General features: G+C 45.1%; 1 protein-coding gene across 4 annotated transcripts; it reads left to right on the top strand.

The window, feature by feature from the left end:
* Nucleotides 1-4491: 4491 nt before the first annotated feature.
* Nucleotides 4492-22419, top strand: asns (asparagine synthetase). Of its 4 annotated transcripts, none has more exons than XM_035430147.1 (12): nucleotides 4492-4674; nucleotides 6559-6824; nucleotides 8180-8417; nucleotides 8636-8821; nucleotides 9508-9609; nucleotides 10570-10697; nucleotides 11669-11795; nucleotides 12664-12770; nucleotides 13353-13453; nucleotides 14637-14718; nucleotides 16409-16564; nucleotides 19407-22419. In XM_035430147.1, the coding sequence occupies exons 2-12, from the start codon at nucleotides 6576-6578 to the stop codon at nucleotides 19614-19616; spliced, it is 1686 nt and encodes a 561-aa protein (XP_035286038.1). In that variant the 5' UTR covers nucleotides 4492-4674; nucleotides 6559-6575; the 3' UTR covers nucleotides 19617-22419. The 4 variants fall into 4 exon arrangements, with proteins under 4 accessions (XP_035286038.1, XP_035286037.1, XP_035286036.1 ...); XM_035430146.1 differs by having other exon boundaries at nucleotides 4494-4674; nucleotides 6574-6824; XM_035430148.1 differs by lacking the exon at nucleotides 4492-4674 and adding an exon at nucleotides 7568-7906 and having other exon boundaries at nucleotides 6695-6824; nucleotides 8216-8417.
* Nucleotides 22420-22806: the final 387 nt, after the last annotated feature.

The following is a 22806-nucleotide window of genomic DNA, read 5'->3' on the forward strand; positions in this document are numbered from 1 at the left end:
AACACTTCTTCAAATGTGCATACAGCAATATCCAGCTGCAGTGTGAACATCACTGTCACAAAGCAGCTTCACTTTTTTGAAGACATTAAAGATTAATATAAAACATGAACAGGGTTTTTTTTTTTTCTTCTGTTCAGTAAACTTTGACGTAAATACATCTACATACACTGAACAAAAATAGAAATGCAACACATCAATATTGAAGATTTTATTGAGTTCAAAGGTAAACGTAATTCAGCCAACTGAAATAGATTCATTATGTACTTATCTATTGATTTCATGTGATTGGGGATACAGATATGCATTTGTTAGTCACAGATTCCCCAAAAAAGATGATACCATGAAATGAACAGAATACCAATCAGTATCTTGTGTGACCACCATTTGCCTCATGCAACGCAACATCTCCTTCACATTGAATTGATTGTAGCCTGTGGAATATTGTCCCACTCCTCTTCAATAGCTGTACAAAGTTGTTGGATATTGGGGGGGAACTGAAACAAGCTATCGTATACCCTGGTCCAGAGCATCCCAATCATGCTCAATGGGTGACCTGTCTGGTGAGTATGCAGGACATGGAAGAACTGGAACATTTTCATCTTCGAGGAATTGTGTACAGATCCTTGCAACATGAGGCTGTGCATTGTCATGCTGAAACATGACGTGATGGCGGTGGATGAATGGCACAGCAATGGGCCTCAGAATCTCATCACGATATCTCTGTGCATTCAAATTGCCATGGATAAAATGCATGCGAGTTCTCTGCCCATAGGATATGCCTGCCCATACCAACACCCCACTACCACCATGGGCCACTCTGTTCACAACGTTGACATCAGCAAACCGCTCACCCACCCGACGCCATACAGGCTGCCTGCCATCTGCCCTGTACACTGAAACTATGATTCTTCAGTGAAGAGGACTGTTCTCCAGCGTGCCAGTGGCCATTGAAGGTGAGCTCTTGCCCACTCACGTCGATTATGACGGTGAACTGCAGACAAATCAAGACCCCGGTGAGGATGTTGAGCACATAGAAGAGCTTCCCTGAGGCAAGTTCTAACAGTTTGTGCAGAAATTCTACGGTTGTGTAAACAAACCGTTTAATCAGCTGTCCGTGTGGCTGGCCTCAGACGATCCCGCAGGTGAAGAAGCCGGATGTGGCAGTCCTGGGCTGGCATGGGTTACCCGTGGTCTGCGGTTGTAAGGCCTGTTGGATGAACTTCCAAAATCTCTGAAATGATCTCTGGAGGCAGCTTATGGTGGAGAAATGAACACCCGTTAGTCTGGCAACAGCTCTACAGTACATTCCTGCAGTCAGCATGCCAGTTGCATGATCTCTTAACTTTTGATGCATCTGTGCCATGGTGTTGAACAACAAAAAAACTCAATTTTAGGGTGGCCTTTTATTGACCCCATCATAAGGAACACCTGTGTAGTGATCATGGCTTTTAATCAGCATCTTGATATGCCACACCTGTGCAGGAGAAGGATTATCTTGACAAAGAAGAAATGCTAGCAAACAGTAATATAAACAAATGTGTGGGCAGAATTTGAGAGAAATAAGATTTTTGTGCACGTAGAACAATTCTTTGAGGTATTACTTAAACGCAATATATATTTTTGTTCAGTATAATTGGACAATGTAACTGCATGAATTTGTTTGGGCATTTTATTTGAAGCCATTACAGCTGTCCGACCCGTGTAAACTGCATGTGTGTGTGATCTTTTCCGTGAATATTCTCAGCAGTGTAGAGAACGAAATAGTACATGTATCCACAATTTTATATAAATGTAGATAAAACTTGCAGTTTCGCATTGCAAATAAGAATTGTTTTACTGCTCGCCTACAGGCTAGTAAGAATGAACGAGGTACACGCCACTGCCAAAATCTATGCGCGTTAGGCCCGCAGCGGGTGTTAATGTCAAGCCCTGTTCGTAATATATTTATAGGTATACAAAGCAACTGGAACAAAAATTTTAACATGTAATTAATCAGAATGCGATAACGTGAAGTTCGTTCACAGAAGACTAGTGATCAACATGACGTTTTTACACAGCGGAACAGTATCTACCAGCAGTGTTCAAGACGGCTGCCTGCGTGTAAAAAGTCTAAAAATATATTTTGGATATATATTAAATCGCATAAGATACAGTGATAAAATCATATGGCTAGATACGGAACGGTTTAATTACGAAATGATAATGGAAAATATACAAACCAATAAAGAAATGTATCGAATCTGTATTACAATCACAGGGTGAATAACATTTATATGATGCAACTACTCTAACGGTTGCAAGGGGACTGTCAACCCGACTGAGCATCGTCAGTGTAAAACAAGCGAAAGGAAAAACGACTTCCGGTAAATACCGGAGCGGAAAATTTCACAATAAATGTTAGTATTTAGGCTTCTTAAAATAATAGTTTTGTAGTATCGAGTGCTGAAATAAGAAATAGCATCTGTACATATAATCCTGCAATTTAAACAGTATTTGTTAATTGAACATATTTGCAAGTCTTCTTGAATAAATCTTGGTCAACCACTTTTGTTATTGCTACATTTGGCAATATCCTGAGCCGGTGGAAATACGGTATTCTGTAGAAAGCGTTCCACCCCATCTATACTGGTATTCTCATACTTTTCTTGCACAGGACAGCAAAATTTGTGAATATATGGGAATAAGATTTGTGAATATATGTGAATAAGATTTGTGCATATATGTGAATAAGATTTGTGGAATTAATGGCGAATGTGCAGGGGATAAACCCCAGCCGTAGTTATTAGGGCAAATGCGTTATCTGAAACTTTTCTGATTTATATCGACTTATGAGAAACCCATTCCTCCCCACTTTTACTGAGCTAGAATCTTTTGCTTTCACAGAAAAAGTTGGAGAAAAAGATTTGCATGATGTGTATCGTCTTATTTTCAAATGACATCAAATTTGACTGTATGTCATAATTATACCCTAGCAACAATTTGTGACATGAAATACACCTGATTTAGAAATGAGACATTTGGAAGAATCGGATTCCCCGCGCACCTTTTCATTTAGTATGTGTTTCAAAAATAAGATTTTGAATTCCCCACAGTCTATAAGCACATACGAACTGTATTAAATGTTTTCTTCGCAATGTTCATTCATAATCATCAAACTACATAACAATTTAGTCTTCTGTGTTTTACATTGCAGCTCCATGAAACACTTATATATTTGTAGAAATAATTATTATATTTTGTTCTGGTTTACTTCTGCCCTTGAAACAGTGAGTAAGAAATTCATAATATTTTTATTTTTGAACTGTTAAATATAAAAATTAATATAAATAAACAGTAATTTATTATTCACAAGGTTTCAAAAGCATGTTTTTTCCCCAATTTATTATTATTATTATTTTAAAATAATTAATTGCCTGTAGCAGTATTAAGTCATTTGATTTAACAAGTGGTGATCTACAGTTTTTCAAGCACAGTTTGTAAGTCACGTCAGACTTCAAGTATAGGTGCTCTAATTCTAAATTCCCTGAATGTAATGAGACATACCTGTGGCCAGAATTCTAACCTCAGAAGTTAACGGTGAAGCCACACTATACGCGGCGACGACCGCCTGTCGCCGCGCCGCGTCCCCACAGTCGGCTGTTTTTGGGCGTGTCACCTATTTTTGACAGACAGTTGTGTTCGTTAAATGTTGACCGGGTTTAATATCGTGTTTCATATTCATTGTCCTGTCTGAATAAAAATCATTTTGCAGTAACCTAGATCTGAAAGATGTTAGTCAGCTGCCTAGATAGGCTGTTTAATGTCTAGCTAGTGAGTAACAACCAACAACAAAAACACTGTCTGACGAATTAGCCAGATAATTCCTTCAAAGTTGTATCTGATTAGCTAGCTAGGTGGCTGGTAGAAACGAACAACTAGCAACTAATACATTAGGAAGATTTTTTTTGTTTGTTATTGTTTGTTGTTACTCACTATAGCTACACATTAGTTAGCCTAGCTAGGCAGCTTATTAACATTTTTCAGGGCTAGGTTACTGCAAAAATGATTTTTATTCAGACTGGACAGTGATAGTAGCTAACGGCGATAACTACATTGCAGAGCCACCGACAATTTCAGAGACTTTTCTCCACGCTACTTCCTCTTATCAATGTCTCTGTAGGAGATTTTATTAAGTTGGGAAGCCCGATACGGTAGAATGTGGAACTAAAATTAGAAAAAAATAGGGACAATTTACTTGACGGATCATTAGATCAAATCAGATTGGTTACCGAGACGCGGCGAGGGGGTCAAAGTTGAATTTTTGCCATCTCCACTGCGGCCTCGCCGCCTCCCGCCGCGCCGCCGGCAATCCCAAAATGCCTTGCGGGGGCTGGCCGCCACCCCTCAATCAAAATGAATGGAGGCGGCTCCGCCGCGCGGCGGGGCCGCGTATAGTGTGGTTTCAGCATAACTCTTCAAACAGCGTAGAAAGAACGTAGCCTACTTTTATTTTGGTAGAAAAAAATGCAAACGCCGTCGTCCTAAAACCGGAAGTCTGTGGGAAGCTGCCACAGTTCTGCATCTTCACCGAGCTACACGCGACTAATTTCATCATCCATCGGAGCCTACCGTTGGGCAGTTTAGGGCAAGTGGTGGACTGTATTTTAATTCCAGATTTCATTCAAGAACTACAAGGTAAGCCGAATTTGTGGTTTGTTACACTACCCATAAGTGTTTATTAATAGATTGTGTAATATGTATTACATTGGATGCTCCAATATTTAGGTTGCTAATATTATAGCTTAATCAAAAGCATGTGAGAGAGTGACACAGGTGGATGGCGTATTGCACTTCACTTTGCCGCTAGTTAGCAAAGCTCGCTCGCTCGGTCTTGCTTTATTAACGAAACCGCAAGAGCCATTCAATTGTTTTTGTTTTTGTATTGAGACAAACAATTGGCTTCCTTTCTATTTAACCTCTTACGTTGTCAACGAAGGATGCTGAAATTTATCGCTCATTGATGGAGGTTGGCTCGCCGGCGTCGCAACTTTAATGGGAAGTGGTATTAGAGTAGGCTAGTACCGATTATATGATTTTGCTTGCAATTTTGGCTTCTGTTATTATTCTGTTGGTTATATATCTAGATAATTATGTTAACTGATTGGTTCATGTAAATAAACAAGCTGGGCAATTTCCATTCCTTTGCTTTTTTCTGCCTAGTTTTAAGGCATTTTAAATCACATTTGTAGTGATAAAAACTAATTTGCCTCTATCAGAGTTTATAGTAAGTTAAGTGTTTTCAACTCATAAGCTAGTTTTTTAAAAATAATAGTTTTTAAACAAGTTTTTGAAATGTATTTTATAAATTTTAAAAACTTGTCTACGTTGATAGATCTATGCCGTAGTACATAGGCATGCTGCACCTTCATCAGTACAAATTTAATTCTTTAATTGTTAATACTCAGCCCCAGGTTTTTGGTGCAACATGGTGGCCTAGGTACATGTATGGTCTTGCTTTCCTGACATGCATATTAACTTCTTTGGCTGGACTATTTTAGCACCTAGTCCAACACGTCGGAGTATAATCTACGTCACACTCCCGTTTTTTCTGCTTTTTCCATTTCCTGTGTTCCTGTAAAAAGGGTTGTTGGAAAACATGGGAGTCACAGTTTACCCCTCTGAGGTGTCTCACATTGTAGTGGGCCAGTTGCAGATAACATTGATTGTTTACCACCACACCCAGTTAAATTGACCTTTTATCGCCTTGCCCAGTCAAATTGTCTCCCTTTGATATGCAGTACCATTGTGTGATATCCCCCTACCCCCTAGGGGTCCAACTCCCCCACACCTTGTTTCTTCCCCCCCAATGTCTGATTACCTCCCCCCCCTTCCCTGTGTCCAACTCCCCCACACCTTGTTTCTTCCCCCCCAATGTCTGATTACCTCCCCCCCCCTTCCCTGTGATGTGTAAGATAACCATTTGGCCCTTTGTTTCCTTGAAGGAATAGGGTATAAGTATTCACTGTCTCCATCATTTGTTGGTTCTTTGTTTATCTGTACTTGGGTAACAGACCCACTAGTTCCTTTGCTACAGAAAACTACCTGTTTTGAAACGAAGACGTGCCTGCATTTATTTTTCTACTTACAAAAGTACGGCGGAATAAATTGAACTCTTAAAAATTCCACAAGGGTTAGGGAGATTGAGTCTGTGTTAAAACCTACTGCCAGGTCTGTTACCATAATAGGACTTAATGCTTCTGTTTGGTTGTTTGATTGTTGGGGTTACTAACCTGCTCCCAAGTCTACCGTTCCATGACTTTATCACTGTATGACCCCTAAACCCTGTGTGACCCCTGAATGTTGTGTGACCTTTGAATGCCGTGTGACCCCTGAACCTTGTATGACCTCTGAATGTTGTGTGACCCCTGAATGTTGTGTGACCCCTGAATACTGTGTGACCTCTGAATGTTGTGTGACCCCTGAATGCTGTTTGACCTCTGAATGCTGTGTGACCCCTGAATGTTGTGTGACCCCTGAATGTTGTGTGACCCCTGAATGCTGTTTGACCTCTGAATGCAGGCTTTGTGCTTGCAGAGATGTGCGGGATTTGGGCACTTTTCGGCAGCGATGACTGCCTGTCCACGCAGTGCACCTGCGCCATGAAGATCGCCCACCGCGGGCCCGACGCCTTCCGCTTCGAGAACGTCAACGGCTTCACCAACTGCTGCTTCGGCTTCCACCGGCTGGCTATCGTCGACCACCTGTATGGCATGCAGCCCCTCAGGATCAAGAAGTTCCCCTTTCTCTGGCTGTGCTACAATGGAGAAATATACAACCACCTACAGGTACGTTCTGCTATCTCTGGCTGTGCTACAATGGAGAAATATACAACCACCTACAGGTACGTTCTGCTATCTCTGGCTGTGCTACAATGGAGAAATATACAACCACCTACAGGTACGTTCTGCTATCTCTGGCTGTGCTACAATGGAGAAATATACAACCACCTACAGGTACGTTCTGCTATCTCTGGCTGTGCTACAATGGAGAAATATACAACCACCTACAGGTACGTTCTGCTATCTCTGGCTGTGCTACAATGGAGAAATATACAACCACCTACAGGTATGTTCCACACATCAGTCCTCACACCGGGCAGCCGGCTAAATGTGGCTTCCTCTCTCAGTTCTGTCTGCAAAGTGAGCGCATGTTTCTGGGTGAGATTAATGGCAGGAAGTGATGTCGCCACATGTCAGGGAAGTGGTGCCTGGCCGTTAACGCCCGCATTGATGGGCGGGATTATTTTTAAACGCCCAAAGTATGAAGTAACCCGCAGAAAGATTCTATTCCATTTACTCATAAGGCTTTTGGCCTTCACCAGAACCAGTCGGCTGTGCCAAGAAATTGTGCTTAGCCTTTGTATTTATTTCTCAGTCTTGACCTTGGAGTTGTGAGTTCCGTTCCCTGCTGAAACGCGCTCTCTCGCCCTGCAGCTGAAGGAGAAGTTTGAGTACCAGACCAAGGTGGACAGCTTAGGGTTAGATTAACCCTAACCCTAACTGTTTTACACTACACTGCTTCCCTGCAGCTGAAGGAGAAGTTTGAGTTTGAGTACCAGACCAAGGTGGACAGCTTAGGGTTAGATTAACCCTAACCCTAACTGTTTTACACTACACTGCTTCCCTGCAGCTGAAGGAGAAGTTTGAGTACCAGACCAAGGTGGACGGGTTAGGCTTAGGGTTAGATTAACCCTAACCCTAACTGTTTTACACTACACTGCTTCCCTGCAGCTGAAGGAGAAGTTTGAGTTTGAGTACCAGACCAAGGTGGACAGCTTAGGGTTAGATTAACCCTAACCCTAACTGTTTTACACTACACTGCTTCCCTGCAGCTGAAGGAGAAGTTTGAGTTTGAGTACCAGACCAAGGTGGACAGCTTAGGGTTAGATTAACCCTAACCCTAACTGTTTTACACTACACTGCTTCCCTGCAGCTGAAGGAGAAGTTTGAGTACCAGACCAAGGTGGACGGGTTAGGCTTAGGGTTAGATTAACCCTAACCCTAATTGTTTTACACTACACTGCTTCCTTGCAGCTGAAGGAGAAGTTTGAGTTTGAGTACCAGACCAAGGTGGACGGGTTAGGCTTAGGGTTAGATTAACCCTAACCCTAACTGTTTTACACTACACTGCTTCCCTGCAGCTGAAGGAGAAGTTTGAGTTTGAGTACCAGACCAAGGTGGACGGGGAGATCCTACTGCACCTGTATGAGCGCTTTGGGGTTGAGAAGATGGTGGCTCTCCTGGACGGTGTCTTCGCCTTCGTCCTGCTGGACACGGCGAACAGGAAGGTGTTCCTGGGGCGGGACACCTTTGGGGTGCGGCCCATGTTCCGCATGCTGACTGACGACGGCTTCCTGGCTGTCTGCTCCGAAGCCAAAGGTGGGGCATGGGGGAAGTTCGGGGGGGTTCCCCGATCCTCCAGGATTGAGAAATCACTTTCTTTTTTAAAAAGCATAGATTGTGTTCAGTTTCTGAATTTTCCAACTAAATGGAAGTTGATTGAAATTCAGCTGCCTAATAGAAAAATGTCCTGTCCAGTGCTCTGTGATGGACTGTATTTTCTGTGGTGTAATATGGAATGTTTGTGTGTGTCTCAGGCCTGACGGAGATCACCCACTCCATGCCCCGCCCCCCTGAGGTCACGCCCTTCCCCCCGGGACACTTTGAGGTCTTCACACTGAAGAGCAGCGGGAAGGTGGAGTCTGTTCAGCTCGGCCGTTTCCATAGCTGCACCGACGAGCCCAAACATGCCGTCCACGACAGCGTCAGGGGCCTCCTTTCAGGTAGCTCCGCCCATGACAGTGTAGCCCCGCCCACCCTGGCACAGTCACCAAACACCACAGTGTAGCCCCGCACACCACAGTGTAGCCCCGCCCACCCAGACACGTCACCAAGCACCACATCATAGCCCCACCCACCCCAGCGCAGTCCCCACCCACCACAGTGTAGCCCCGCACACCATAGTGTAGCCCCGCCCACCCAGACTTGCACCAAGCACCACATCATAGCCCCACCCACCCCAGCGCAGTCCCCACCCACCATAGTGTAGCCCCGCCCACCCAGACACCGTCACCAAGCACCACATCATAACCCTACCCACCACGGTGTAGCCCTGCCCATAATAATAACAATCATAATAATAATAATGATTTTCATGCATTTACTTGGTGTTTTTTTTCTCACACACAAAAGCATTATAGTGATGAGGGGGTTAGAGTTCGCACCCGTGTAGCACCCACCTGGGTGATGCACGGCAGCCATTTCATGCCAGAATTCTCAGCACACATCAGCTGAGTTGGAGAGGGAGAGAATTTTTGGCCAGTTAATACTGAGGGGTGATTAGGTGACAGGCTCTGAGAGCCATGCTGGAAATGTAGCTAGGACCCCGGGGAACCCCCTGCTCTGGGATGAGTGTCTATTAAACGCAGGTGTGTGATAGGTACTGTGTGCACCCCCCCCTCCCCCTCAGGTTTCGAGCTGGAGACGGTGAAGAGCAACATCAGGGTCCTGTTTGAGAACGCTGTGAGGAAGAGACTAATGGCTCACAGGAGGATCGGCTGCCTGCTGTCAGGTAAGAGCTCACCTGTCTGTCTCTACCCACACCTGACCCCCCCCCAAACCTGTCTCTCTAACCTACACCTGACCCCCCCAAACCTGTCTGTCTCTACCCTACACCTGACCCCCCCGAACCTGTCTGTCTCTGCCCTACACCTGACCCCCCCCAAACCTGTCTGTCTCTACCCTACACCTGACCCCCCTAAATCTGTCTGTCTCTGCCCTACACCTGACCCCTCTGAACCTGTCTGTCTCTACCCTACACCTGACCCCCCTAAATCTGTCTGTCTCTACCCTACACCTGACCCCCCTAAATCTGTCTGTCTCTACCCTACACCTGACCCCCCTGAACCTGTCTGTCTCTACCCTACACCTGACCCCCCCCAAACCTGTCTGTCTCTACCCTACACCTGACCCCCCCCAAACCTGTCTGTCTCTACCTTACACCTGACCCCCCCCAAACCTGTCTGTCTCTACCCGACACCTGACCCCCCTGAACTTGTCTGTCTCTACCCTACACCTGACCCCCCTGAACCTATCTGTCTCTACCCCGGGGGGCAGGTGTAGCGGTTGTCTGGCAGTCGGAGGGTTGCTGGTTCGATCCCCGCCCTGGGCGTGTCGAAGTGTCCCTGAGCAAGACACCTAACCCCTAACTGCTCTGGTGAATGAGAGGCATCAATTGTAAAGCGCTTTGGATAAAAGCACTATATAAATGCAGTCCATTCACCATTTACCATTTACCCCCCAACCTGCCTCTGACATTCTGTCAGGTATGAGCTCACCTGTCTGTCTGTAGTACACCTGCATTTCACTGATCTCCCACCTCCCTGTCCCTGGGTGTCTGACATCTGAAAGCAGAAGCCGCAGACTTTACCTGTGACTTTATCCAGACAGGAATGACACCTGCTGGTGATGCAACAGTGTGTGTGTGCGTGCATGTGCACTTGTGTGGTAGTCATGGTGACCGCGTTCTCAGGTGGTCTGGACTCTAGTCTGGTTGCTGCGACGCTGGTGAAGCTGGCGAAGGAAGACGAGCTGACGTACCCAGTACAGACCTTCGCCATCGGTACGGAGGACAGCCCTGATATCCTGGCAGCCCGCAAGGTGTGTGCGTGTGCGTGCGAGCGTGTGTGCGTGCGAGTGGGCGAGTGAGCAGGCGAGCGAGTGAGCAGGTGAGTGAGTGAGAGAGCGTGCGGGCGAGTGAGCAGGTGAGTGAGTGAGTGAGTGAGTGAGCGGGCGGGCGAGCGAGCGAGCGGGCGGGCGAGCGAGCGAGTGAGCGTGCGGGCGAGCGAGTGAGCGAGCGAGTGAGCGTGCGGGCGAGCGAGCGAGTGAGTGAGCGTGCGGGCGAGCGAGCGAGTGAGTGAGTGAGCATGCAGGCGAGCAGGCGAGCGAGTGAGTGAGCGAGTGAGTGAGTGAGTGAGCGTGCGGGCGAGTGAGCGAGCGAGTGAGTGAGCGTGCGGGCGAGTGAGCGAGCGAGTGAGCATGCAGGTGAGCAGGCGAGCGAGTGAGCGAGTGAGTGAGCATGCAGGCGAGCAGGCGAGCGAGTGAGTGAGTGAGTGAGTGAGTGAGTGAGCATGCAGGCGAGCAGGCGAGCGAGTGAGTGAGTGAGTGAGCGTGCGGGCGAGCGAGCGAGTGAGTGAGTGAGCATGCGGGCGAGCAGGCGAGCGAGTGAGTGAGCGAGTGAGTGAGTGAGTGAGCGTGCGGGCGAGTGAGCGAGCGAGTGAGTGAGCGTGCGGGCGAGTGAGCGAGCGAGTGAGCGAGCGAGCGAGTGAGTGAGCGAGTGAGTGAGTGAGTGAGTGAGCGTGCGGGCGAGTGAGCGAGCGAGTGAGCGTGCGGGCGAGCGAGCGAGCGAGTGAGTGAGTGAGTGAGTGAGTGAGTGAGTGAGTGAGTGAGTGAGTGAGTGAGTGAGTGAGTGAGTGAGCGTGCGGGCGAGCGAGCGAGTGAGTGAGTGAGCATGCAGGCGAGCAGGCGAGCGAGTGAGCGTGCGTCCGAGCGGGTGGGCCAGTGAGCAATCAAGTGAGTGAGTGAGGATAGGCAGACAGTTGACTGGATGCTTTGCACTTCCCATCCCCTAGGTGGCAGCGCACATTGGCAGCGAACACCACGAGGTGATCTTCACCCCTGAGGAGGGCATCCGGGCCATCCAGGAAGTCATCTACCACCTGGAGACGTACGACATCACCACTGTACGCGCGTCCATCGGTAAGAGATGCAGGTGGCTCCTCTGAGAAACTACATTAATTACATTTTTTTAATCAGAGAAAGGCAGTGGATTAGGAAGCGCAATCCTGGGCTATATCAGAAACAGCTCACTTCCCTACTATTGAGTACATAAGCTGAGTACATGAGAGAAAGTTAAGTAGGTGAAATTCTCTCTAAATGTAGTGTACGTAAAATCCCTGGTTTATATACTTATTTCCAGGGTTTTGCTGAGTGTATTTGGGAGTGCACTTTTCAAGAAGTAAACCATACTTTTTAGAACACAGTGTTTTTGGTGTTACTGAATATATAATTACAAGAACCACTCAGCCAATCAAAAAATGGAGAGGTGGGTGACAACAGCAAGAGGGCGGGGAAACTCAGCCAATGGAGAGTCTCTCACGGCTGGGTCCGAGGTTCGGGATTGGCTGGAATTAGTCCCGTGATCAGATTGTAAAGGGATGTTGAAGTGTTCAGACGCACATGCACACACACAGAAGTATTAAACTAGATGTTGTGTAAATGACAGCTGCATAAACCCAGGATGCAAAGGATGGTTTAGGGGCAGCCCCCCCCCGGTTACTGTTTGATTGTACATGAGGGGCTGTTAAAAATGAAAATATCAACTCTCCTGCTACTCCTCTCTCTCCTCTCTCTCCCCTTTCTCTCCCTTTCTTCTCTCCCCTCTCTCCCTCCCTCCTTTTTCTCCCCCTCTCTTCTCTCCCCTCTCTCTTCCCCCTCTCCCACCTCCCTCTCTCTCCCTCCTCTCCTTCCCTCCTCTCTCTCCCCCTCTTCTCTCCCCTTTCTCTCGCACTCTCCCTCTCCCCCCTTTCTCTCGCTCTCTCCCTCTCCCCCCATTCTCTGGGTGCAGGGATGTATCTGGTGTCCAAGTACATCCGCAAGAAGACAGACAGTGTGGTGATCTTCTCTGGTGAAGGATCGGATGAGCTCACCCAGGGGTACATCTACTTCCACAAGGCAAGGCTTGCGTCTGTGCCAAACTCTGAGCTTACTCAGGGGTACATCTACTTCTACAAGGCAAGGCTTGCATCTGTGCCAAACTCTGGCTGGAGTAGCACCAGAGCTGCTGATTTTCAGTGGTCATTTATAAACTCATGTAGTCACTTCCCTCAGTCAGTGGTGTCAGGATGGTGATTGAGTGAAATATTTATGTTCTGAATCCAGCGGTTTCAACGAGTAACACTCTTGTTTTACGTTTAGCACTCCGAATACTGGACACAAGTGCATCACTAGTTAGAACTTTTCACTTATCCAACATATAGAATATATTTATTTGATTTAATTAGGAAATTATTATCAAAGATATCAATTATCAGTTAAAATCGCTGAATTTGTTGATAGGCAAAGCAACCTGGTAATTTGCTTTTTAAAGCTGCATTAAAGAAGTAATGGACCTATGTGTTTCATAGCCATAACAGGCTTTTATAACACTGAGGTTATAACCCTGATAGGTCCAAGTACTATACTGTGATTGGTTCTAGGGCTGTGGATGAATGAATAAATGGGGTGTGAATGAATGCTCTTCTCTGATTGGTCCAGGCCCCGTCCCCCAAGGCCGCGGCGGAGGAGAGTGAGCGGCTGATGAAGGAGCTCTACTTGTTCGACGTGCTGAGAGCCGACCGCACCACTGCAGCGCACGGGTATACCTGACGTGCAGCACACCTGCGCACACCTGACCTGCAGCACACCTGCGCCTGCATACCTGACCTGCAGCACACCTGCGCTCACATACCTGACCTGCAGCACACCTGCGCTCACATACCTGACCTGCAGCACACCTGCGCACACCTGCGCCCGCATACCTGACCTGCAGCACACCTGCGCCCGCATACCTGACCTGCAGCACACCTGCGCCCGCATACCTGACCTGCAGCACACCTGCGCCCGCATACCTGACCTGCAGCACACCTGCGCTCACATACCTGACCTGCAGCACACCTGACCTGCAGCACACCTGCACCCACATACCTGACCTGCAGCACACCTGCGCTCACATACCTGACCTGCAGCACACCTGCGCCCGCATACCTGACCTGCAGCACACCTGCGTACACCTGCGCCCGCATACCTGACCTGCAGCACACCTGCGCCCGCATACCTGACCTGCAGCACACCTGCACTCACGTACCTGACCTGCAGCACACCTGCGCTCACATACCTGACCTGCAGCACACCTGCGCTCACATACCTGACCTGCAGCACACCTGCACTCACATACCTGACCTGCAGCACACCTGCATACACCTGCGCCCGCACACCTGACCTGCAGCACACCTGCGCCCGCACACCTGACCTGTAGCACACCTGCGCTCGCATACCTGACCTGCAGCACACCTGCGCCCGCACACCTGACCTGCAGCACACCTGCGCCCGCATACCTGACCTGCAGCACACCTGCGCCCGCATATCTGACCTGCAGCACACCTGCGCACACCTGCGCCCGCATACCTGACCTGCGCACACCTGCGCCCGCATACCTGACCTGCAGCACACCTGCACCCGCACACCTGACCTGCAGCACACCTGCGCCCGCATACCTGACCTGCAGCACACGGGTACGAGAGGGTTCACCTTCACACACACACACACACACACACACACATACGTCTTGTACGCAGTTGTGTGTTCATGCCTTCTCTCGTCCTTCCCTGTGTGCTGTATGAAAAGGTTTCTACAGCAGTCAGGCTAAAATATCCAAAACCTGCCACTTAAATTTTCAGCCTCAAATATCAAACCAGCACATTTTCATATGGCAAAAGTGTCATATTCTAAATAAAAGCATGTGTCTGTCTGAACATTCTGCATGTTTCTCCCTCTCTCTAGCTTAGAGCTGAGAGTTCCTTTCCTGGATCACAGATTATGTGCATATTTCCTGTCCTTACCTGAAGAGATGAGAGTGCCCAAGGTGAGCCCCACCACCAGCAATGATGAATGATATCCACACACCAGTAATGATGAATGATATCCACACACCAGTAATGATGAATGATATCCACACACCAGTAATCGTATCCACACACCAGTAATGATGAATGATATCCACACACCAGTAATCGTATCCACACACCAGTAATGATGAATGATATCCACACACCAGTAATCGTATCCACACACCAGTAATGATGAATGATATCCACACACCAGTAATGATGAATGATATCCACACACCAGTAATCGTATCCACACACCAGCAATGATGAATGATATCCACACACCAGCAATGATGAATGATATCCACCCACCAGTATTGATGAATGATATCTACATACCAGCAATGATCAGTGATATCCGCACACCAGTAATGATGAATGATATCCACACACCAGCAATGATGAATGATATCCACACACCAGTAATCGTATCCACCCACCAGTATTGATGAATGATATCCACACACCAGTAATCGTATCCACCCACCAGTATTGATGAATGATATCCACACACCAGTAATCGTATCCACACACCAGTAATGATGAATGATATCCACACACCAGTAATGGTGAATTATATCCACACACCAGTATTGATGAATGATATCCACACACCAGTATTGATGAATTATATCCACACACCAGTATTGATGAATGATATCCACACACCAGTATTGATTAATGATATCCACACCCCAGTAATGGTGAATTATATCCGCACACCAGTTGTGATGTATGATATCCACACACCAGGAAAGATTGATGTCGACACACAAATAATAATGAATGATACCCCGACTGAATTTTGAACATCCACGTAGAACTATTGACATCCACAGTTTCAAATAATATCTACACTCAGTCATTACTGAAATCCACACTGAGTTAGGTATAATATACTCATTCACTTTTGAATAATATTCACACTGAAGCATGAACAATAGCCATACAGAGTTATGACTGATATGTACACTGAGACATGAATGATATCCACACCAAATTCTTATGTCCACAGTTACAAATGATCATTTACTCTGAGTTATGTGTGATATCCAGACTGTTATGAATCATGTCCACACTGAATTCTTGATATCCATTTCCCACATCTACACAGTCATTAGTGATATGCTCAGTGAGTTGGGAGTAATATCCACACTGAGTTTTAAATGATATCGACACTCACTTCTTGACATCCATACTTTCAAATGATATCTGCACTGAGTTATTAACTCACTGAGTTGTGAATATCAACACTGATTCATGAATTATATTACAATACATGGGGTTTAGTAGGAGGGAAGTTTATTTGCCGTTAGGGCATGCAATATCACACAGAGAGCTGTGATCAATGTGCTTATCATACCCGCCAGTCCCCCAGGTCCTCAGTTAGAGCCCTGCTCCCCACAGCACGTGTTCATCAAGGTATCTTGATATCTATATTGTGTTGTAAGTGATATCCATGTTGAGTTCGTTGTTATGGCTCCACTGAGCTGTGGATGTTGTGAGCTGTTCCTCTCATATGCAATTACTTTATTTGGTTTTTACCTGACTGCCTGTTGGCACTGGAACTCAGGTGTGTTGAGTGTGTTTTGCATGGGAAAGTGTCTGTTGGGTGCAGTAGTGTTCCTTCCTGGTGTGTGATTGACATGTCTTGGGTCCAATCAGGATGGAGTAGAGAAGCACCTCCTGCGAGAGTCATTTAAGGGGCTGAACCTGATCCCAGACGACATCCTGTGGAGACGCAAGGAGGCTTTCAGTGATGGACTCTCCTCCACCAAGAAGTCCTGGTTCTCCTACCTGCAGGATCATGTAGAGGCTGAGGTACACGCACACATACACATACACACACACACACACACGTATACTTACTCTTACACGTGTATGCTCTATAAATTGGACTATAAGTTGCTTTTTCACCATACTTTTATATCCCTCTGTCATTCTCTCTCTCCCTCCCTCCCTCTCTCCTCTTTCACCCTCTGTCTTTCTATCTCCCTCCCTCTGTCCTTCTCTCCCTCACTCTGCCCTTCTGTCTCTCTCTCTCTCTCCCTCCCTCTCAAATTCAAAGTGCTTTATTGGCATGACAAAATTTTCATTTGTATTGCCAAAGCATGGCAAGGAACATGTAAAACAAAGAATTATAACAGGATAATATGATTGTATATATAGTACACGTGATATATATATATATATATATATATATATATATATATATATATATATATATATATATATATATATATAGCATATACATATATATAGCATATACATACATATATATACACACATACAAACATACACACACACACACACACATATATATATACAGATATACACATGCATATACATAAACAGTTATAATTAAATATTAATTATAATTAACATGCTAATAACATAATAATAATAACAGCCAACATGTTGATTCTAAGCATGTGTGAGCCTGTGTGTGTGTCTGTAAACTGTAGTATTGTATGATGATGTTTGTTTTGTCACTCACTGTCTCTCATTATATGGCATTCAGACACATATTTTGCTGCAATATGTGCTGTTGGTCCCTCCCCCAAGACTATTGGAAGTTTGTTGCTCTCTTCAAGATTGAGGAAGTTGGGGATATGTTTTTTAAATTTCTTAAAATATTTTTCCCTAATATCGTCATATTTTTGGCATTTTAGAAGGAAGTGCACCTCCGTTTCAACCTCATCTGTCGTACAGTGACCACATATTCTCTGTTCTTTTGGTAGCCAGGATTTTTAATGCCTACCTTTTTCAATGGCTAGATTGTGGTCACGGAGTCTGTACTCATATCTCGGACAGTCACAAGATATTCAGCTAATTTGTATTCTCGTTTTAGGGCCAGGTAGCAATTAAGCTTGTTTTGTGTTTTGGTTTGGCTGTTCCAATGTTCCAGATAAATGGTTTTATTTTGTTTAACAGTTTGGTTTATTCTGATTTGTGTTTGTGAAGCAGTGATGGTCTGAGATATGTTATTGTTAGGTGTGAGATGATTAGTTAGTCTCAGTACCAGCTGATTTAGTGGACTCTTTTCAGGATTCAGCTCTTGGGTTTGAAGTGCATGAAACTGCAGCGTTGTTTTGGGGCTTGATTTCAGATGCATGCAGAATTTGAGAGCCCTTTTTTGAATGTTTATAACCAATGGAAATCGTCCTAATTCAGCCCTGCATGCATTGTTTGGTGTTTTTCTTTGGTGTTTAGGATTGTTCTGCAGAATTCTGCATGTAGGGCTTCAATTGGATGCTTCTCCCATCTAATGTAGTTATGCTGACTGAGTGGACCCCATACTTCACTTCCATACAAAGCAATTGGCAGGGTTACACTGTCAAATATTTTTGACAAAAATCTAAATGGAATATCAATCTGGAAGAATTTTTTTTCTGATTGCATAGAAGGCTCTGCAGGCCTTTTCTTTCAGTGAATTCACTGCCAGACCAAAGTTTCCTGAGGCACTAATTTTCAGCCCCAGGTAATCATAGAACAGGAAGTGCTCTAGGGTGGTGTTTCCTAGAACGAACATGTTTCTGCTTTCCTGAGATCTTGCCTTTTTTTGGAAGATCATTATTTTTGATTTTTTAAGGTTTACTGCCAGGGCCCAGTTCTGGCAGTACTGCTCTAGCAGGTCCAGATGCTGCTGTAGCCCCTATTCACTGGGTGACAGCAGCACCAGGTCATCTGCGTAGAGGAGGAATTTAACTTCGGTCTTGTTTAGTGTTAGGCCAGGGGCTGTAGATCCAATAACACTGCTAACTCATTTATATAGATATTAAATAGAGTAGGGGACAAGTTACATCCCTGCCAAACACCTCGCATTTGAGTGACGAGATCAGTCCTTTTTTGCCAATTTTTACTCCGCATTTATTATTTGCATACATTGATTTAATTATGTTATATACTTTACCCCCTACACCACTTTGGAGAATCTTATAATATAAACCCTCTTGCCAAATTGAATCAAATGCCTTTTTAAAATCCAAAAAAAAAAATTTATTTTCTTTTGTTGGTGTACATGTTGATTGATTAGGGTGTGTAGGGTGTAAATATTATCAGTAGTTCGGTGGTTTGGTTGAAAGGCAATTTGTCCTTTACTCAAGACATTGTGTTCGGTAAGAAAGGCCAGTATTGAGGCGTTAATACTGCTGAGAACCTTCCCCAGATTGCTGCTTACACAAATGCCTTGATAGTTGTTGGGGTCTAATTTGTCTCCACTCTTGTGTATTGGGGAAATAAGCCCCCAGCTCCAGTTCTCAGGGAAGCAGCCAGCTTGGAGAACTAGATTGAACAGTTTGAGCAGGGCCTGCTGCAGCTCAGAGGTGCTGTGTTTAAGCATCACTGTCCTGATGCTGTCATGGCCACAAGCTTTTCTAGGCTTAAGTTTTTTAATTTGGTCTTCTAATTCTTTCGTTGAGATTTGGTAGTCAAGTGGGCTCTGATTGTTTTTGATTGTTGATTCTAGGGTTTTTAGTTTTTCTTTGATTTCGCTCTGTTCCAAATTGAGATTGTTTGGTGATATTTCTTTATATAAGTATATAAAGAAATATATACTTATATATTTCTCTCTCTCTCCCTCCCTCCCTGTCCTTCTCTCCCTCACTCTGCCCTTCTCTCCCTCTCTCTCTCTTTCTCTCTCTCTCTTTCTGTCCTGCTGCAGGTCAATGAGTCCCAGTTGGAGATGGCAGCCAAAGTGTTCCCCCACTTCCCTCCTAAGACCAAAGAGGGGTACCATTACCGCCAGGTGTTTGAGAAGTACTACCCGGGGCGGGCCGTCTGGCTGTCCCATTACTGGATGCCCCGCTGGATCAAAGCCTCCGACCCCTCGGCCCGAACTCTCTCCATCTACAAACCCGACAAGGACAAGTGACTGACGACGCGTCGCCGTGGTTACAGCTCCGCCTTCTGCCCATAACCCCGCCCGCTTCCAAACCAGCTCCACCCTGTCACGTACGCACTCGCTAACTAACAAGCCGACAAAAAAAGCGCAACTCTGGATGGGTTTTAAAACTCATGGGCATTGAGAGATCACTGTGAGCAATTCTGAAGCACATTCAGAGGAGAGAGAGAGGGCGACAGAAGCCTGTTTTATTTTAATTTGAGTGAGAATCAGAGAGGGAATTTTGAATATGTGTTTGTTCTAACCTTTTAATAACCAAAATGCCTGTGTGGTTGGTGAGTGTGTACAGAGCCACAGTCTGATGTATTGGGTCACAAATGCCAGTTAGACATTTTTAGACACGCACACACACACTTTTTCTCTAAACTGTTACTCTAACATAACATAATAACCAAAAGGCCGTTCAGCCCAACAGTGCTCTCCATTTTCCTGACTAAATTAGCGCTCTGATTACTACTAGCCCCATAATGCCCATGATTCTCTAATTACTGTGTCTGATTAAGTCTCTGAGTACCACTAGCCCCATAATGCCCATAATTCTCTAATTACTGTCTGATTAAGTCTGAGTACCACTAACCCCATAATGCCCATAATTCTCTAATTACTGTCTGATTAAGTCTGAGTACCACTAGCCCCATAATGCCTATAATTCTCTAATTACTGTGTCTGATTAACTCTGAGTACCACTAGCCTCATAATGTCCATAATTCTCTAATTACTGTGTCTGATTAAGTCTCTGAGTACCACTAGCTCCATAATGCCCATAATTCTCTAATTACTGTGTCTGATTAAGTCTCTTGAGTACCACTAGCCCCATAATGCCCATAATTCTGTAATTACTGTCTGATTAAGTCTGAGTACCACTAACCCCATAATGCCCATAATTCTCTAATTACTGTCTGATTAAGTCTGAGTACCACTAGCCCCATAATGCCAATAATTCTCTAATTACTGTGTCTGATTAACTCTCTGAGTACCACTAGCCCCATAATGCCCATAATTCTCTAATTACTGTCTGATTAAGTCTGAGTACCACTAGCCCCATAATGCCAATAATTCTCTAATTACTGTGTCTGATTAACTCTCTGAGTACCACTAGCCTCATAATGTCCATAATTCTCTAATTACTGTGTCTGATTAAGTCTCTGAGTACCACTAGCTCCATAATGCCCATAATTCTCTAATTACTGTGTCTGATTAAGTCTCTGAGTACCACTAGCCCCATAATGCCCATAATTCTCTAATTACTGTCTGATTAAGTCTGAGTACCACTAGCCCCATAATGCCTATAATTCTCTAATTACTGTGTCTGATTAACTCTCTGAGTACCACTAGCCTCATAATGTCCATAATTCTCTAATTACTGTGTCTGATTAAGTCTCCGAGTACCACTAGCTCCATAATGCCCATAATTCTCTAATTACTGTGTCTGATTAACTCTCTGAGTACCACTAGCCCCATAATGCCCATAATTCTCTAATTACTGTGTCTGATTAAGTCTCTGAGTACCACTAGCTCCATAATGCCCATAATTCTCTAATTACTGTGTCTGATTAAGTCTCTGAGTACCACTAGCCCCATAATGCCCATAATGCCCCGTAATGCCCCATAATGCCCCATAATGCCCCATAATGCCCATAATGCTGCAGCAGACGAGTGTATCTTTCAGCGTTAACACACGTTCATATTAACTGCATTCTTTCATAATTGTGTCGTCTTATCATTTCAGTATGCGATGTTCTGTCTCCAACAGTTCCCAGAGCGTAGGCCTGATATAAAATGCTCCGCAGAAGCTTGCACACATTTAGCATCCCTTTTTAAGATGCTGAAAGCTCATTGGCAGATCTGTGTAGACAACCGACTGTGTGATGTGATGTCATTCTCTGCTGTTTTAAAAAGATAGCACTTTAGGTGTTGTAATGGGTTTTTTTTCAATGTCATTGTTTTTTTTTTGGGTTTTTTTGCTGAAGAGGTTAAAGTGTATAAACCATGAATGGATTTTAAAGGACTGCTGTAATAATTTGTACCCTTCTTATGGGATTGTTAAGACTGGAATCTCAAAGGGGGGCAGTATTAGCAGGCTTTGCTGGTTCAGCAGAAAATTTTGGACCTGGAAGCAAGTTATTCAGAATCGTGCCAATCAGTGACTTAAATTACGTGCTGTAAAATCCATAATTCAGCACAACCCCCAGAACCTGAGTTTGAGATCCATGCTCTGAGATATCATGCTTAAAATAATAGTTTGAATTCAGTATTTTTACGTGGTAAATTGCGTTACAGATGCTGTAAATATTGAAAGAGCGCTCTGGAGCAGTGTGTGTACAGTGAGCTCTGCAGAGACAAACGAGAGTTTCGCACTGCCCATGCTCTCTTCCTGAGCTGCAGTCAATTAAAACAAAAACAAAACACCTTGACTGGTTCACAGACAGGCTTCTTTTTTCTCCTTGATTCACACATGCACACTCACAAGTATGTGTGTCACACTGGAACTAATCGCAGGTGTGTGTGTGCGCACGCGTGTGTGTGGTGAACAGAAATACATTGTTCTTCTGTAATATAGTTGAGTCTGAATTGGGTGTGTATGTGGAGGAGGGGTCCATTTGGGATGGGGCGCACACAGACTGGTGCCTGTTGGATAAAGAGCTAGAAATTCATTGGGCAAGACTGTCCTATGGGAGTAGAATTGAACCTGTTGCCCCGGTAACATGCTTTTCCTCTTTTTCTCCCATATTGCTGTGTGCCGATTTGAAATAAAATTGAATATTAAAATGCACCTGGTTTCAATCTGTTACAGTGGATGCAAGGCTACATACACTCTCACACATGCTCACACACTCTCACACATGCACACACACATGCGCACACATGCTCATACTCTCACACATGCACACACATACACACACTCATACGTGCATACACACACTTTCACATGCGTACACACATACACACACACACACACACACAATTCACTGTTTTCCAGTGCCTGGTAAAATGTCCAGTGTTAATTAATCTCTAACAGGGTTAATGCCCCATAGTCCCGTAGGGACCATATATACTCTGTAACCGTTGGTTTAACGCAGAGATAGGAGGAGCAAGGTATTGCATCCACTGGCTGCATGATGCAGAGATAGGAGGGGCAAGGTATTGCATCCACTGGCTG

The sequence above is a fragment of the Anguilla anguilla genome, chromosome 8, assembly GCF_013347855.1.
Source record: "Anguilla anguilla isolate fAngAng1 chromosome 8, fAngAng1.pri, whole genome shotgun sequence".
Taxonomy (NCBI): Eukaryota; Metazoa; Chordata; class Actinopteri; order Anguilliformes; family Anguillidae; genus Anguilla; species Anguilla anguilla.